A 16,003-nucleotide genomic window follows, 5' to 3' on the forward strand; every position below is an offset into this window, starting at 1 on the left:
GTGTTGCCTTTCCAAGTCCAAGTCCTCGGACACGCTGCGCCCTATCAGATACTGTTTCAAGTCTCTCACTGCGAGAAGATTGTCTTGAACTGGTTTTTAGCAGGTGTCCCTGCTCTGGTTTTCTCCTCGGGGACCCCACCCAACCCCGTACTTGACTTTACCTACAGTGTCTGTCGCTGTTCTCATACCCCATCTATCTCTTTTCTCACTGCCTTTTAAATCTTCCTCTTTTTACCTATTTCTCTCTAGACAGTATAGCTTGTGTCACTTTTAATTTAAATTTCATTTCTGAAATGACTTCTTCTTTTATTTCTCCCTCTATCCTGAGTTCCATCCCCTTCTTCCTGAAGTTCTAAAACTCGGACCCAGTTGTCCTTTTATGACCTGCCCCTCTCTTAGTATGAGCTCGTTTTGAAACGGCAGGTTACTGGCTTGCTGTCACTGTGATTGGGGGTGTTATTTCACTCTTCTTTCTTCTTATTTTTTCCTAATAATAACCGGTGTGGGCTTTGACCTTGGCAGATACCACCTGCCGCTCACTTGCACGTGAGCCTTGCTTCCTGGGACTTCCGGTCTCTGCTCTCCTTCCCCTCTTTGGTCTGGACCTCCTTTTTTGGTAGCTGGGCCGCTGCTGGGCCGCTGCTGCCCCCACTCAATTCCGATCACCCTCACAGTCATCTCCCCTGGGCCTGGAGCCCTGTCCCAAAAGGAAGCCTTGTTGGGCCAGTTTGGGGAATTACTAGGACCCAGACCGCTCCGGACGGCTCAGGTCTTCTTGCCCCAGGAACCATCGCTGCAACTGCTCTGACATCCTGATTTTCCCTAATTTTCAGTGACCGACTCAGTTTTTAAACAGCCACCGCAAGGACTTCATCCTTTTACCAAATGACTACCTTTTCTGAATATTTTCTGTATATTTTTAAATAAATACATTCACCAAGGCTGTATTTTGGAAGCCAGCCCTCTTGACTGTGCCGAGTTTTGTGTTTTGTTTTGTTTTTAACACGTGTGAAGCCACCGCACAGAAAATCTGGTAACTCTACAGGGCCTGTCAGCAGGGACCGCATGTCGCGACAGGTGTGACTGCTTATGGCAGCACTGGACGCCAACAAAGGAATCAGTGCTAGGAATGGTCACAGACTCAGTCTTCATTCTTGACAATCTCTCCTCAATTACCAAGCTCCCCACTGTTTAAGCTCTCCGTAGCTTTCTACTGCACTGAGAAAAAGGAATTCTAAGCCCCCAGAGGCTTCACCAGGCCCTGCACCCCCGGCTGTCCGCACGCCTGCCCTGGAGGTCCGAGGTCTGCAGGCCCCGCTCTCACTGCCAGTTCTCACCGAGCTGGTCTCTGGCCTGGAGGGCTTCTCCCTGGGTCTGCGTGTGACTCTCACCTCTGAGTAGCTCAGATGCCACCTCCTCGGAGAACCCTTCCCTGAGCACCTGTCCCACCGGTCTCCATTCTATCACACTGATTGTTTATCTACTGGCTTGCTCCCCCAGTTGATGAGCAGCTTCACGGCAGCAGGAACCCCACTGTCTTGCACATCACCATGTTCCCATCAACGAGGACACACAGTCAGGGCTTAAAAATACTGATTTACTTCAATAAAAACCATGGCCCCCAGTCAAAAATAAATAAATAAGTACACTTTTAAAAAGCAAACAGAGGAAGAGCAACTTCTCTTGAAACAGGCAGGGCCAGGGTAAGGAAGAGTCGCGCACGCACCCTGCCCGCATCCTCAGAGCCTGGCTGGGAGCAGCCGGGTGCCCTCGGGCGAGCCCTGACATCACTGCACCCCACCCTCCTATTCCGTACAGGGGCAGGACAGAGCCCTGGCAGGCCTCGTCCCATGGTGGGCCGATGACGGCGTCAGCACACGCAGAGCCCGAGGAGCGACACCCCAGGTCACCAGGCAGCTGGTGACAATGAAGGTGGGGAGGGGGAGGGCAGCGAGGAAACAGGGAGCTTCAGACGCGCCCCACCTCCCTTTCAGAAACACAGTCAAGCAAACTGTTCAGCTCCTTGGAATCTCAGTTCTCTCATTTATGTAATGGGGGTTATTGTGGTAGCAAATAAACTACTATACGTGCAGGCCTACTGTGTAAGGGCTAGGAAATGCCTGGTGAGATGATGTTTAATATTATTAGAAAGTAACACTCACAGTAGTAAATTATTTTGTTCTCAAGTAGCCAGAAATGTAAGGAAAAAAATTACCCTGGGTTGAGCTGAGACATGGAACTAAAAGTACCAGTAGAGGCCAAATCTCTGGATACACTTGGGCAAACTTGACAGGACCATGTACTTTTAACTTGTCTTACATTCTGCTGCTTCCTCGTGACTCGCCCTCTTGGAAAGAGCTCACTGAGAAGGGCTCACATGTGGGGAGAGTGAGGGAAAGGCAGTGGGGGAGCCCGGGGAGGAGCAGCGCGGGCCGTCAGCGCCGTGATCGGCAGAGGCCGGCTCCCGATGTGACCCACAAGCCCACCGGGCAGGGAGGCCACCTCCTCCTGACAACAAATCCGATGTCCCTCTGGAGCTGAAATTCCCACAGCAGAATGGAATAAGAGACAGCGTGTCGAGTGTCAGGGGAAGAACTGCTGACCCCAGGCCTGGGGTAAGAAGGGGAAACGGGATGCCTCTGGTTATCTGACCCTTTCTCCACTGAGGTTTCTTCTCGCAGCTCTGGAAGGGAAGCTGTTTCAGCGTGTGGGTCCTGACCAAACAGTGGCCACAGGGACCTTCAGAGATTCTGAGCCACTTCTGCTAGAGCAAGCTGGTTAACGAAGGGCTGGGCCCTGGGGACACACGAGGGACGAGGGCCCCGGCCACTGGAGGCCTGCGCACTGCTCACTTCTGCCCTTTGCCCACGTGCGACTGAGGTTTTCCTTCTTCTCTTGGATCACGGTCCTGCTTGCCTAACTCAGCACCTGACCTTTCCTCTGATAAAAACCAGTCTTGTTGCTAAACCTCACCAAAGAAAGGCAATGCATAGTTTGTTTTTAATAGCAAATCTATCAAGTAAAGCCACAGCATTTATTTAACTCAGCTCATCATCAACTGCACTAGAGATGACCTGAATCTCTACTCTGCCCCCCCAACTCTACGTCACTTTATCTCCTGTCATCAGACACATCGGAGAGGACTTTCCCGTAAATCAGACGCGACACCTGATTGCCATAATCAACCTAAATAATCAAAGTGCAGGGTCAGAACAGAGGAGAAACCTGAACAGTTGATAATCTTAGTCAACTAATGACTGATTGATTTTTAAGCAAAATATCTGGCTAAAAGATAACATTGTATACAATTATGTTTATAATAGGGAAAACACTTTATTTTTTTTCCTGCTTCATTTTATTCTGGGAGAATTTCATGTGGCCAATTGCCTCAATACTGTGAACTGAAATATTTGAGATACTGTAAACCAAAACAGTTGTTTATACATAAAGGGAAAATAAAGGTGTATGGAAAGAGAAAACCAAAAGGAAGCATGGGACAATGTGAGGGTCGAGAACCCGGCCACAGCAGGGAAACGACAGGCGACCTGGCTTTCACTCTGACCACCTTGTCCAAGGGTCGCAGTGCGGACCTGCTCCCCTCCTGCAGCACTACCTTCCTTCCTGGGGCCATCAGTTTGGGGACAGAATTACCTCCTTGAATTTCACACTGCTAGAAACTGGGGGGGGGGGGGGGAAACGTTTATTTTTTAAATATACAATGAAATACAGGAACCAGTTCCTCTCCAAACTCACCAAACGCTGGTGCACTGGAAATAGCTACCGGCTGCTGCTTCATGACAGGCGGAAGTGCGGACGGGAGCTGATACCCCTGCAGCTTCAGTTTGATAAGTTTCATGGCGATGGAAAACTCCACTTGATCCATCCTCCCGTCATTATTCATATCGGCTAGGGCCCTGCAGCCAACAGCAGGGCTTAGAAGACTATGACCATGATCATGACCTCCCCTGCCCCCACCCATACAAACAAAATAATCAACCCCCTGAAACCTGGAGAGAACAAAACATAAGAAACGAAGCAACATAAAAAAATCTATTTACCAAGCAGAAAGCAAGCTGGAAATTCTGACAAATTTTTATATGAATATAAAATACATGTTATTATGTACTCTTTCCGCATGTGATACACGAGGTAATTTTGGGTCTGAATGTCCGGATATGTACTTTGGGTACCACGCAGGGTTTCTTTCTGGAGTGATGATAATGTTCCACAGTTGGGTAGTGGTGATGGTTCCAGAACTCAGTGGACAGACTAAAAATCCAAGGAATTGTGCACTTTAAAAGGATGAATTTTATTGTGAATTATGTCATAAAAGTATACAGTCCTGGCTGGTCTGGCTCGGTTGGTTGGAGCATCACCTTGTAACCAAAGGTTTCAATTCAATTCCTGGTCAGGACACAAGTCTAGGCCATGGGTTCGATCCTTGATCAGGCACAAACAGGAGGCAACCAACCAACACTTCTCTCTCTCCCTCACTTTCTAAAAGCAATGAGAAACATGTTCTTGGATGAGGATTAAAAATAAGTATTAGGGGAAAAGTCCTGCCCTGGCCAGGTGGCTGAGCCAGTTGGAGCGCTATCCTCACACACCAAAAATATTTTGTGGTTCCATCCCTGGTCGGGGTGCACACCTAGGTTTCGGGTTCGATCCCTGGTCTGGGAGGATAAGGAGGGCAACTGATTGATGTTTCTCTCTTACTCTCTCTCTTCCTTCCTCTCTAAAAATTACTAAAAACAGACCCTCAGATGAGGATTAAAAAGGAAAGTACTTGGTAACGGAAAGCTTACTTCTGGAGATAATGGAGTGGATGCGCCCACTCCTCTGTGGGATTCCACAAACCTCACCGTGGAGACATCGCCTGCTGTAACTACTACGCTTTTACTTAAATGAGCTTCCAAGTGGGTTTACTGTTTGAAAATGGGACTGAGAAGTAAATGGTCACGTGTCACTTGCAATGCGCTCTTCTGTGGGGTATATTCTTGCAAAGAAGATAAGCAAAAGTCAAAGGGTTTGCATTTGCAGCTGCAAACTATATGACGCAAACTGCTGTGCATATTCATGACTTACACTCTCCTGCATCAAAAATGTTCACTCAGCCCTGGCTGGTGTAGCTCACTGGATTGAGCACGGGCCTGCCAACCACATGATCACGGTTCGATTCCCAGTCAGGGCTTGTGCCTGGGTTGCAGGCCAGTTCCCAGAAGGGGACACACAGAAATAACCATACATTGATATTTCTCTCCCTCTCTGTTTCCCTCTCCCACTAAAGATAAATAAATAAAATCTTTTTAAAAAATGTTCATTCAGATTTCATTTCTTTCAGTCTAGATACTAAAGGAGAGAGGATTTGTTTTTAAAACCAATTTTAAGAAAATTTTATTTGAAACATCAAATGATAAGACCAGCTACTCCAGTCGAAATGCCAGGATTAACGATCTTTTAAATAAGCCACATCCAGGGAGTGCCCAAAGAAGAACATTTTAAGTTTCACAGAAAATAAGCTTGTAATGATTACTAAGCAATAACAGTATTGCTAGAGTTAACTCAAAGAGAGAAAATATGAAACAATAAAAATGCATGACATATAACAAAGATTAAAAATCTCTAAGGATGTTAAAAATGATAAAGTCAACACTATTCTTTAGGAAAATTTTTAAAAGGCCATAATGCAGGACAGGGAGCCCCACAGGAGCTCCCTTCTGACGCAGCTGGAACCGGCCCGGTCCCCCCGACCCTGGTGCTAAGCCCCATGGGCAACCCACGTGGACTCGGGGCTTCACTCACCGCCAGGGAGCCCGAACACTGCTTTCCTGAGCACTTTTGAACACAAGAAGGTCACCTGGAGTCAGACACGGACTGCCCATTCTTTGCCAACTTCTCTGCTAGACTGCATGTCTTTTCTAGCCCATTTGTAAAAACTCACTGTGTATTATATATGAACTATTTATCGGTCAATTGATGAATTATTTTTTTAAGAATTGTATTATTTGTATATTCTGTGTATGGTATCTTTTCTGCAAAAAATTCTACATTTTTATATATATTTATTATACAGCTTATAGGTTTTCAGTCCTTCATTTTCTAAAATTATTTTATTATGTTTCCATCTGAACTTACGTTTACAGTCAGTAAACTGACTGTAACTGCACGTGTATGTGTGGTACGTCATCCAGGGCTCAGCCTGATTTCCTCCGGAGGCATGCCTAGGCCGCCCAGCAATTTTATTAACTAACCCGCCCTCTTCTCATTGAACTAGAAGCTATGTTCGCTGGTTTTTGAATACTCATATAAAACGAGCCCTAGATCTGGATGGCGCACTCTGTCTGACCGGTGACATCAGCATCCCAATGGCCCGACCACACGGGCTCTGCGGGGCACTCTGAGGGCGGGCCGGGCTTTCCTTTTGAAAAAACTGTGTTAGGCTGCTCACTGACATCTTTCTTCACTATCAACTTTGAGGTCATTATCAAGTCTACAAACAACCCTATTGGGATCCAAGCTGAAACTTCATTGGACGTACCAATCAATTTTGGAGAAATGACATGTTTATGATCATCTGTCCAACAAAAAACCAACAAACCCTGAATGTTCAGTTCTACTAACATTTCCTTCAATAAGATTATATCATTTTCTTCATATAATTACTCTTATGTTAAATGTATTCTTACAAGTTATATCATTTTTGTCACTATTCTAAACGGAACATTTCCCATTCTACATTTAGTACTCGTTTCAAACTACGGTGAAAATTCTTGCTTTTAATAACCATTCGTGCGATATTCAGCTAGCTTACCAACCTTCTATGAATCTTAATTTTTTTAAACAAAAATCTCTTGGACGTGGTAAGTATGAAACATATACAGTAAAAAGGAGAGCTAACCTTCTCTTACGATATTTACTCCATGCCTCTTCTTCATGGTCTTCTTGCCCCTAGGAGTACGCAATGTGTGGGCACCCCACTTATTTGTGATTTGAAATGGCTGTAGTGTTTCACAGTTTAGAAGAACATTTGGTAGTGATTTTAAACACACTCTGACATATGTAAGCAGTTCTCTTTTCTACTTATTAGAAATGGTTACTATATTTTTCATCAAATGCTCAATCAGCATCTGCTGATTTGATCATCACAAGCTTTCTTTTCCCTTTAGCCGCTAATATGATAATGCTGATTCTGAACCAACAAGTTGATCAGAGTTTTCATACGTTGTGCAAGTCCATTTGTTAAGATTTGTTTCTGGTTTTTTTGCATCTATATTCATGATTGAGACATCTCTGGTTGCTTTATTTCTGTACTTTCTTTCAGGTTTCACAGAGGAAGTTAAATAAAATGAAATGGTGAACTTTGTGCAATACTTGTAAAATGTTACCCAGCTGGGCCCGGACAGGGAGCTCAGCTGGTGAGAGCGTTACCCTGACACACAAAGGTTGCAGGTGTGACCCCTGGTCTGGGCTCATACAAGAATCAACCAATGGATACATAGGTGGAACAACAAATCAATGTTTCTCTCCGTTTCTAAAATCAATTTAAAACCATTGTTTTAAATTATTCAGTTCTTTCAAATGGTTTTCAGGGAAAAAATAAGTTTCCGTAAATCACCATCAACATACATACATAAAAAATAAAATAACCAGGCTGATAGATTTCCACTCCCCATCCCCATACCACTGTCCCCCAAAATGTATCTTTCAGTGAGAAACAAAACTATCCAGTGTGGGATATGGGGGTAGGGGGGAAGGAGTTTCTGGCAATGGCTTCACTAGAAAAATTTCGTTTCTAAAGGCCTTTCCACTGACGTGCCTCACTGGGACAGGAGAAGCAGCTTGGGGTCCTCAAGGTCCACGTGCTCGACTTTAAGCCAAAACCTACCGTATCTCCAAAGTGCTTCTTGAGAACTTTGTGTGGTCTTTCCTAAAATTTTTTTCTCAACTAACAAAACATAACTGCTGGGACTTCCTAGTAGTAAAGCCTTAAAGGCCTCTACGGAAGCGTAGCGGTCACTCCTACACTGCTCAGTGCCGCCCCCCCACTCCCCATACTCTGGGATAGAGCCGGGACTCTGTTCTCACGGCTTCTCTGTGAAACAAAACAAAACTAAACTAAACAAGACAAAACAAAACAAAACCACTTCAGCTCCGCCATCCATTTCATCTCTCATTTATAATTATTTCTATATTTATTTAATAACCTCCTCAAAGCTTAACTAAGTCATGCGAATCCTAAAATTAGTCATGTAACTTTCAAAGTAAAAACAACAAAAAACCTCACACATACTAAAAACTGTAAATTAACCAATTGCTGTTTATGATATACTGACCTTAAATACAATATTTAGCCTGATATTAAAATCTGCACTGAACGGCAGGCGGGGATGAGATGAGAGGGGCCACAGGCACGCTGAACACTGAAGGGCATTTCCTTCTGATCTGTACAAACAAACCCTATGTCGCTCTCATACGCCGTCAGTGGGAGAAGTGCTTCGACTCCACATGGAGGAAAACCAAGCAACATCTGCGGAACTACAGACACACTTACTCTATGACCAGCACATCACTCCCAGGAATTTACCCTTGAAGACGGCTCTCCACCCACACGAAAACACACATGCTTTAGCTCATCCACTGCTGCATTACCTGTAATGCAGGTAATTTCCAATAACTGCAAAATATTAGAAATGATCTAAACGCACACAGACAGAAGACTGCTGAGCACACTGCTGTGTCTCTCTCACAATGAGCACCCTGTGCTGTAAAAAGAAAATGAGAGGGTCTCTGGAATCCCCTGTGTCCCTTCTAGGAGCCACTGTTAAGTGAAAAGAGCAAAGAACAAAGAACATTTATAGACTATTTCCTTCAGAGCATGAAGAAGAGGAAATAATTTAAATATCAATATACACACGTCACATATTATGAACCTGCTTTTTTCCCCCACAAAAATAAATGAAGGATAAGAAACAGGGATAAAGGCCTAGGGGAATGAGAGATACTTCTCTGAGTTCATTTCTGTGCACTTTTGGCATCTGGAACCTTGTTAATGTATTATATATTCAAAAAATAAAATTAGGTCCTTAAAGATGGGATCCCTAAACTGAATCAGAACAAAAACCAACCTAAGCACTTTAGACAGATAATATACTGACACAGGAGGAGAGGAAAAAACAAGTCCAAGTAACTTCCACACAGAGGACCACATAACATCCTCAGTCTATGAAAGAACTAGAAGGAACCTAAACTCCGCTGAATGGGCCTGGCACTTGCACTAGACACCAGTGGCGCAGGCCCGTGTGTGGCGCAGGGTCGAGGGGCAGGCCCCTCGCACTCCCTGCCCCACAGCCGGAGCCTGCGGGCACCTTCAGGAGCCGCCAGCCCACAAACACTTGTCACAGGTGGCTCACCTCTCACTGTTCGGACGAGGCCAGCCCGGGCTTCATTCATTTGTTATTCATCCAACTAATATTTAAAAAGGGATCACTTCTTCAAAAGATCTAGGTGCTATCTAGGAATTGGGGTTACAACTGTGAAAAAGACAGAGTTCCTGCCCTCACAGAGCTTGTATTTTAGAACAAGCAGACACTAAACAAGAAAACGGTGAGCACAATGGTGATGGGAAGCAGAAGCAGGGGGTGGGTGGGCCTGGCAGGCAGGCAGGCAGGTGCAGGGGGCAGAGGGAGCCACTGAGGACCAGCTGCCAGGAAGCACGTCTCTGCGGAAGTGATACATGAACTGAAACTGAAGGGCAATGAGCCAGCTGTCTGAGAATCTAGAAGGATGGCATTACAGGAACTAGAAATACCAAGTGCAGCGACTGAAGAAGCCTGGCCCGTGTGACGAACAGAAAGAAGGTCAGTGGAACTGCGGTGCAAAAATTGAGGAAGACAGCAGTGCAGAGTAAGAGGAAATAGCAAGACCGGATTGCACTGGGTCTCGTGGCCTTGGCAATGACACTGGATTTCCTTCTCAATGGAGAGTTTCAAATGGATCTACTTTTTAAAAAAAAAGACTGTTTGGATGCTATTTGGAAAATGGAATCTAAAGAATGAAAGACAGACTCCAGTCAGGACAAACAGTGGGCCCAGGTGAGAGGACAGATTGTGACATTGGCAATGGAGGCAGAAAGAAGTGGCTGGATTGGGAGTAAGAATTTGAGAAATGAGCTGTTAATCTCCATGTTGGTGGCCCCCAGGGCCTCTGATCCCAGAGCTCTCAGTCGCCTTCTTTTTCTTTCCTGGACCTTCACGCCTCTTGCCCATTGCCCTCACCTCCTTCTCCACTCCCCGCACACCAGGCCAAGGCCGGAGAGATTGTAGGCATTTGAGTTGCCAAAAGGATATGAGATGTTTGCCAGCTTCCTTCCAGCTCCTTATTAGTGAGACAGTTTCCAGGAGGCTGTGTCTTCCTCACACACCGCCTTGAGTCCCTCCTCTGAGAATTCAAGTTTTCTTACATTCTTAATTGGAAATCAGATTGGATAGATAGGTGGCCATAAAGTATTATTAGATTACAGCTCAAATGTCACAAGTTAACAACTGGAATATAGGCTCTACATGTATCAAAACTGTACAGGTTTCTAACACATTCTCCCCAGGAGTTCACGTCACTCATACATGTGAACTGAGGTCCAGAGCAAAGAAAGCAAAGCCCTGAGAAACAGACTAGAAAGAGCTCCTAATTCTTATCCAAAATTTTCTTCTTGCTCAGAAGAAAAGTTTCTCAGACACAGGGACTGATGAAAACTTCAGGCGCAAACCCATTTCTCTGTCTACCAAAAGGGGCGCAGGCCTTCCCTGGGCCCTGGTGGAAAACCCGCATGAGAATGTAAAACCAACACACAGACAAAAAGACGAGAGCCTGGCATTAGGCAGCTGCTACTATCTATAAATTTAAAAACCAAAATTTGAAGAGGCCAAGTACTGCCCAGGGTTACTGAGTGAGTGAATAGCAAAGCTAGTGCAGAAAGACAGGGCTCACGCTTCACCCTACACCGGCCTGTCATCTCAGCAGGCCAGCCACAGTCTGTGGAATTTTCAGTTAGTTTCAAAGGTCACTTGAGAAAAGATACGTAGGAGTGTTTCCCTCACCCCCACACCCAATAGCAATTCTTGATAAAAGTAAAAAAGTCGATTAAAAAATATGCCATAATAATTTAACAAAATGTCATAGAAAAAATTAAAGAACATTTTAACTGCCAATTCATTATATACAGTTAATAAAAATTTTCACTGTAAAAATGACTGATACACTAAGCTAAAAAGTTTCAAAACAACTGCAAAAAATCAAATGTACTAGGTAATACTTTATCTTTCTCCATTACACTTACCAGCATGTGACAATTCCTGCTATTAACAATGTCCTTCCAACAGTGTGCAATGTCTATGAAGCACGGACTCTGTGTCGTTCACGGCTACCCTCCAACACCCACACTGACCAACAGTACACATCCGACAGATACCTTCCTGCGCTGAATGAATTCACGTGAAGTGAGTGAGACTTTTCTCTCAGCACAGGACTCATCACAAGACTGCTTCTTGAATGAACCTTCTAAAACTAGGAATATAGCATAAAAAGCAGAATTCGGGGGAGGAAATTAAGCTTGAGAAAGGAAGCTCAGCAAGTGATCTTGACTGATGATGTGAAACACAATCATATACTAAGACACAAAGCAAAACAGGCAGCACAAGTCTGTCGCATTTTAAGTGACAGGTCAGTGCTCCTGTTTTCTTCCTTCCTTCCCCCCTCCCTTCCTCCCTCCCCCTCCCCTGCCTTTTACTTCATTTTAAAAGTAATTCCAAAACACCTGGTTAGTTGATTTTCCAAGCTCAAGATAGATCAGAGGCTAGAACTAGGAGGCTCCTTGGTTGAAAGAGACAGTCTGGCGGCCAACATGCTAACCACCAGGAAAAACAAAATAAAGCAGACACCAAAACAAACACAGTGACGCCGTGTCATTTACTTTTAATTCAAACAGATTCATACACAAATATATCTAAATTTCCCAGAAAAGTTTTGCTATTTCAGAACACAGTAAATGATCTTCATACTGATGACACTTATAGTCAAGCTCAGCACATGCTCTCCTGAAAGGCAACAAGGAACTACGTCAACTTTATCACCTTCAGTGAAATGATACATAACGGAGTCAACATTTAAGGGGAGAAGCCATCAGTTGGACAGCTTAGTTATGTGGAACCCCCAGACCCCAGGCCAACAGCAGCTACCTTTCTGGGGGTTTTGTTTTGAGGGTCTACTCTGTGCCAAGCCCCACACTATGTTCTTTCTGGAAATTTCTCTCCTAATCCTCTTAGCCCTATAAAGAAAATGTCTTTTCATTTTCTAGATTAGAAAACTGTGATTAGAGAGGATAAATACATATTTCTAATCGTAAAGACAGAAGGCAGTACAGTTGGGATTCAAGGTCAGTACGAATGGGTCGTACTTGTGGGTACGAATCAAGTGCTTCTCCTACAGCCTCAAGCTGCCTCCACAGCACCATAAACAGGGAAGCAGAGCGCCAGAACCAGTCCCCGAGGACACGGTGGCTTCTGGACAAGAGAACTCGGCGGGGCTCCCCGAAGCCAGGAGCCTGGACCCAGAACTACACTTGCCATTACTCTCTTTCCTGAGTTTTCAAAAGACTCAGTGTTTATCTGTAATAGTAAATTAAGAAATTCAACAATAAATAAACTAGGCAATTGTCAAAAAAGAAATTCACCTTGTTCAACACTGTAATGTAATAAATGTTGGTTGTTTCTCTATTTCACTACTAACCCTCAAATATATATATATATTTTTACCTTTTATTCAAAGAAAGACGCAGAACCATTATACAATAAAGCAAGAAACATGGAGCATTCAGATGAGGATGGGTGATATGGATGAAGCTAAAACAAATTAGTGAGAAAATACCAAAATGTAGGTTTCTCAACTAGAAAGTCAACTTTTTGACAGTGTCATCTGGCAAATATCACCACTTTTTTCTTTTAAAGTTCCACATAAGAAACATACTTTTCAAAGTCCTTCTTTGGTGAGAAGTAGCAGAGTGTTCCAGACTAGACATGTAAAGTCTCCTTCTATAGCTTAAGAAATTATTTTACTGGAATATTTTCTTTTACCTTTGGCTTATGTGAAGTTCCAACTTACCATATCTGTGCTAAAACAGGTTGAGGTAACCCAGACTGAAAAAAAAAGTTTCTAGCTTGATCACCTGTAAATATAGTAGAAAAAGTTTCAGGACAAAACAATAGCTGAACAACAATAGAAATTTTCTTACAATAAACTGTAACAATTAAAAAGAGGCTGGCAATCAGAACTGAATACATGATAATAGCCAAATGGTAAGTCTATGAGCAACAGTAAAACACATTCATCATCTCAAAAGGGCCTACCATGTACAGGAATATCTGCTACTAAGACAGAAACAGCTCCACAGGTGAGAGAGCGCATGTACAGGGTCCTCGAGAAAGTGAGGACCACCCCTCCACTTTATAAAGAAAGGTCTTTGCCATTCCCGATGTCTACACCTCAAATTTTTGTACTTCTAATGTATTTATGAAGAATAAATAATAACTATTTTTAAAAACCACATGATTAAAATTCAGTAAGTTAAAGAGAACTATGAGATAGAAACACACACACAAACAATTCCCCTGGAAATCTAAGATCTCATTTTTCCAAAAAACAAATCCTAAAGTGTAACCAAACAGGAAAGATAATAGAAAAGGCAAAGTTCAAAAGGAACTTTAGGGACACGGGAATAATAGAACTTCTTGTTTTTGAATGTTCAGAATCAGTTAATTTATGGTTTCCCAAAGCAGTTCGAGGTCAGAATTGGGCAAATGTCTCAGCCTAAGGACCACAGCCCGGTGCTACTTCCCTTAAAGAGGGGGGCCCTTTGGCATTCACCCATTCCCATCAGCAATATGCAGGGAACAAGCGGCTTGACATCCACGCAGACCGCAAACAAGGCTTGAATTCACTACAGGAAAAGCAATTTTAAAAATACAGGCTCAAGGATAAAGAAAACTGGGCAAATATCCCCTCAGTCACATGTAAGCCCACCTTAGCTTGCATAACATATTCTCCAGAGATACAGGCACTACTGAGAAGTAAAAATGGGAAAACACTGACTCCAATTACCAGTAATAAATCCAGATATCGGCTTTAAACTATGGAACTGCTGATCATGCTTCGCTCTTTCCTCTACGGTTATGGCCCAGATGTCCAGGCTGCCTATGATCCAAAGAAAACATGAACGAATTACTGGATAAGAAAAAAGCAGGCCCATGAATGATTCCCATGGTGCTTTTAGAGTCTGGCAACATGTTATAAATGATTTCATAAATGAACACCGATCTGCCCTTGGAAGGTATGCACACGCAGTTAGAAAGTTAAAGTAACGCAGCACCCCTACCCAAAAAAGAAACCGGCACAGGTTCTTTTTATAAAAATTGCCCTGTAAACCTATAGTTTGCAGGACAATATGAAGATATAGCAAGTTATTCATCATCTATTTACATAAACCTAAGCAACAAATTAATTTAAAACCATCTGCAGACATCTCAAACGCCCCAGGCAAAAGTTATGGAAGAAGTTGAGCTTCACAATTAGTATCCTATGTGATTCCATGAAAATCTTTTTGGGGGGTGATAAAAACACTCAAACTCCGGACTGTAGTAATGGTTGCACAACTCTAAACTTACTAAAGACCACTGAGCTGTACAGTTAAAACTAGTGAATTTTATGGCACATAAATTATACCTTGCTGAGTCTGTTTTAAAAAAAAAACAAAAACAGCAAACCAAATAAAATGGGATTTAGGTTCTCCTCCAGGGACTGACCAGATGCCCCCTTACTGCCGAGACCTCTCCCACTGCAGCCCTGGTCTCCTCTAACAAAACCACCACAACAGTTTAGAGGCAGAGGCAGAAGCTTTTCGAAAGTTCGGGCACGTTCTCCAACAGCAGGGACAGGCAGTACGTGTGTGTCTCGCACAGAACGTGACCGTGACCAGCATAGCAGCGAGAATCCCTGAGCATCGCGTCCAAGCTCTCTCTGGGGGCTGCTGTGACACAGACGGGTAGTGCCAACTCCTTCAGTCACTGGAGACACATTTACCGAACATGGGCATGCGCCAAGCTCTGTGCTGGACACCAGGGGTGAAATGCTGACACGTGTATCTGATCCCTTCACTCACAGGCCTTACAGTCTTGCAAACTCTAGAAGAGATTTTTATTGCTCTGTCACTCTATCAGAATTCATCCCTGAACTATAAACCAAAAAAAGAAAAAGCTTGCCCAATAAGTAAGACAAAAGCCAAGCACAAGATAAAATCACGCCAACGGTTCGGAAAACCTCCCAGGCTGTGCACTAGACCCCACAGGGACCTGTGCGGATGTGGCCCGGGCGGGGGCGCTTCGTGCCCTCGTCATGATCAGTGCACCGGACGGCAGAGAGCTCCATTAGCGAGTCCCCCTCTCTTTGGGGGAAAAAAATGCTTAGCCGGTAAGCAAATACAAGTATTTAACATTTTCCTAATAACCTTAGGAAAGATTACCTTAAAAACACATTTTATGCAGATGACAGGTTTAAGAAAATAAAGTAAAACAAAATGTCATGCTCCCAATCCAGGCTTCAGAAAAAGAACAGAAGAATTGACCCAATCACTTCAACAAATAAAGTGCACGGAAGAACCAGGGACGAAGGAAAGTTCACTGATGGGGAGACTCGGGAAACACAGGAGCTGACACCCCAGCACGCGCCTCGTTTGGGACCCGGTTTGAACAAACCGCAACAACAGAAGTGGCTAAATCAGGAAAATTATTACACTGACTTCACAGGCTGATATGAAGGAATTACTATACATTTTGTAGATGTGATCAAAGTATTGTAATTACATCTTTAAAACTGTTCTTATCTTTCACAGACATGTACTAAAACATCTGTGAATGAGCAGATGTGTCGCTTCAGAGAACCTGGACAAAGCACTGCTGGC

General features: G+C 43.8%; 1 protein-coding gene and 1 non-coding gene across 9 annotated transcripts in view; both read right to left on the reverse strand.

The window, feature by feature from the left end:
• Window positions 1-16,003, reverse strand: part of ITSN1 (intersectin 1) — a 169,997-nt gene that overhangs the window by 105,891 nt on the left and 48,103 nt on the right. For 7 of the 8 annotated variants that reach the window (XM_053657689.1, XM_037127146.2, XM_053657685.1 and 4 more), the window contains 3 exons: window positions 14,149-14,241; window positions 13,153-13,216; window positions 3,754-3,914 (listed from right to left, as the gene is read on the reverse strand). In XM_053657689.1, coding sequence (XP_053513664.1) covers window positions 3,754-3,914; window positions 13,153-13,216; window positions 14,149-14,241 — 318 coding nt within the window. Of the gene's footprint in view, window positions 1-3,753; window positions 3,915-11,332; window positions 11,686-13,152; window positions 13,217-14,148; window positions 14,242-16,003 lie in introns of those variants that run through there. The other variant, XM_053657688.1, reaches the window with a different exon arrangement.
• On the reverse strand, window positions 1,004-1,137 carry LOC119035770 (small Cajal body-specific RNA 14). Its single transcript, XR_005079871.2, has one exon. It is a non-coding gene; the product is annotated as a small Cajal body-specific RNA 14 (non-coding RNA).

This window comes from Artibeus jamaicensis, unplaced genomic scaffold, assembly GCF_021234435.1.
Source record: "Artibeus jamaicensis isolate MK-2021 breed Jamaican fruit bat unplaced genomic scaffold, CSHL_Jam_final scaffold_474, whole genome shotgun sequence".
Classification (NCBI taxonomy): domain Eukaryota; kingdom Metazoa; phylum Chordata; class Mammalia; order Chiroptera; family Phyllostomidae; genus Artibeus; species Artibeus jamaicensis.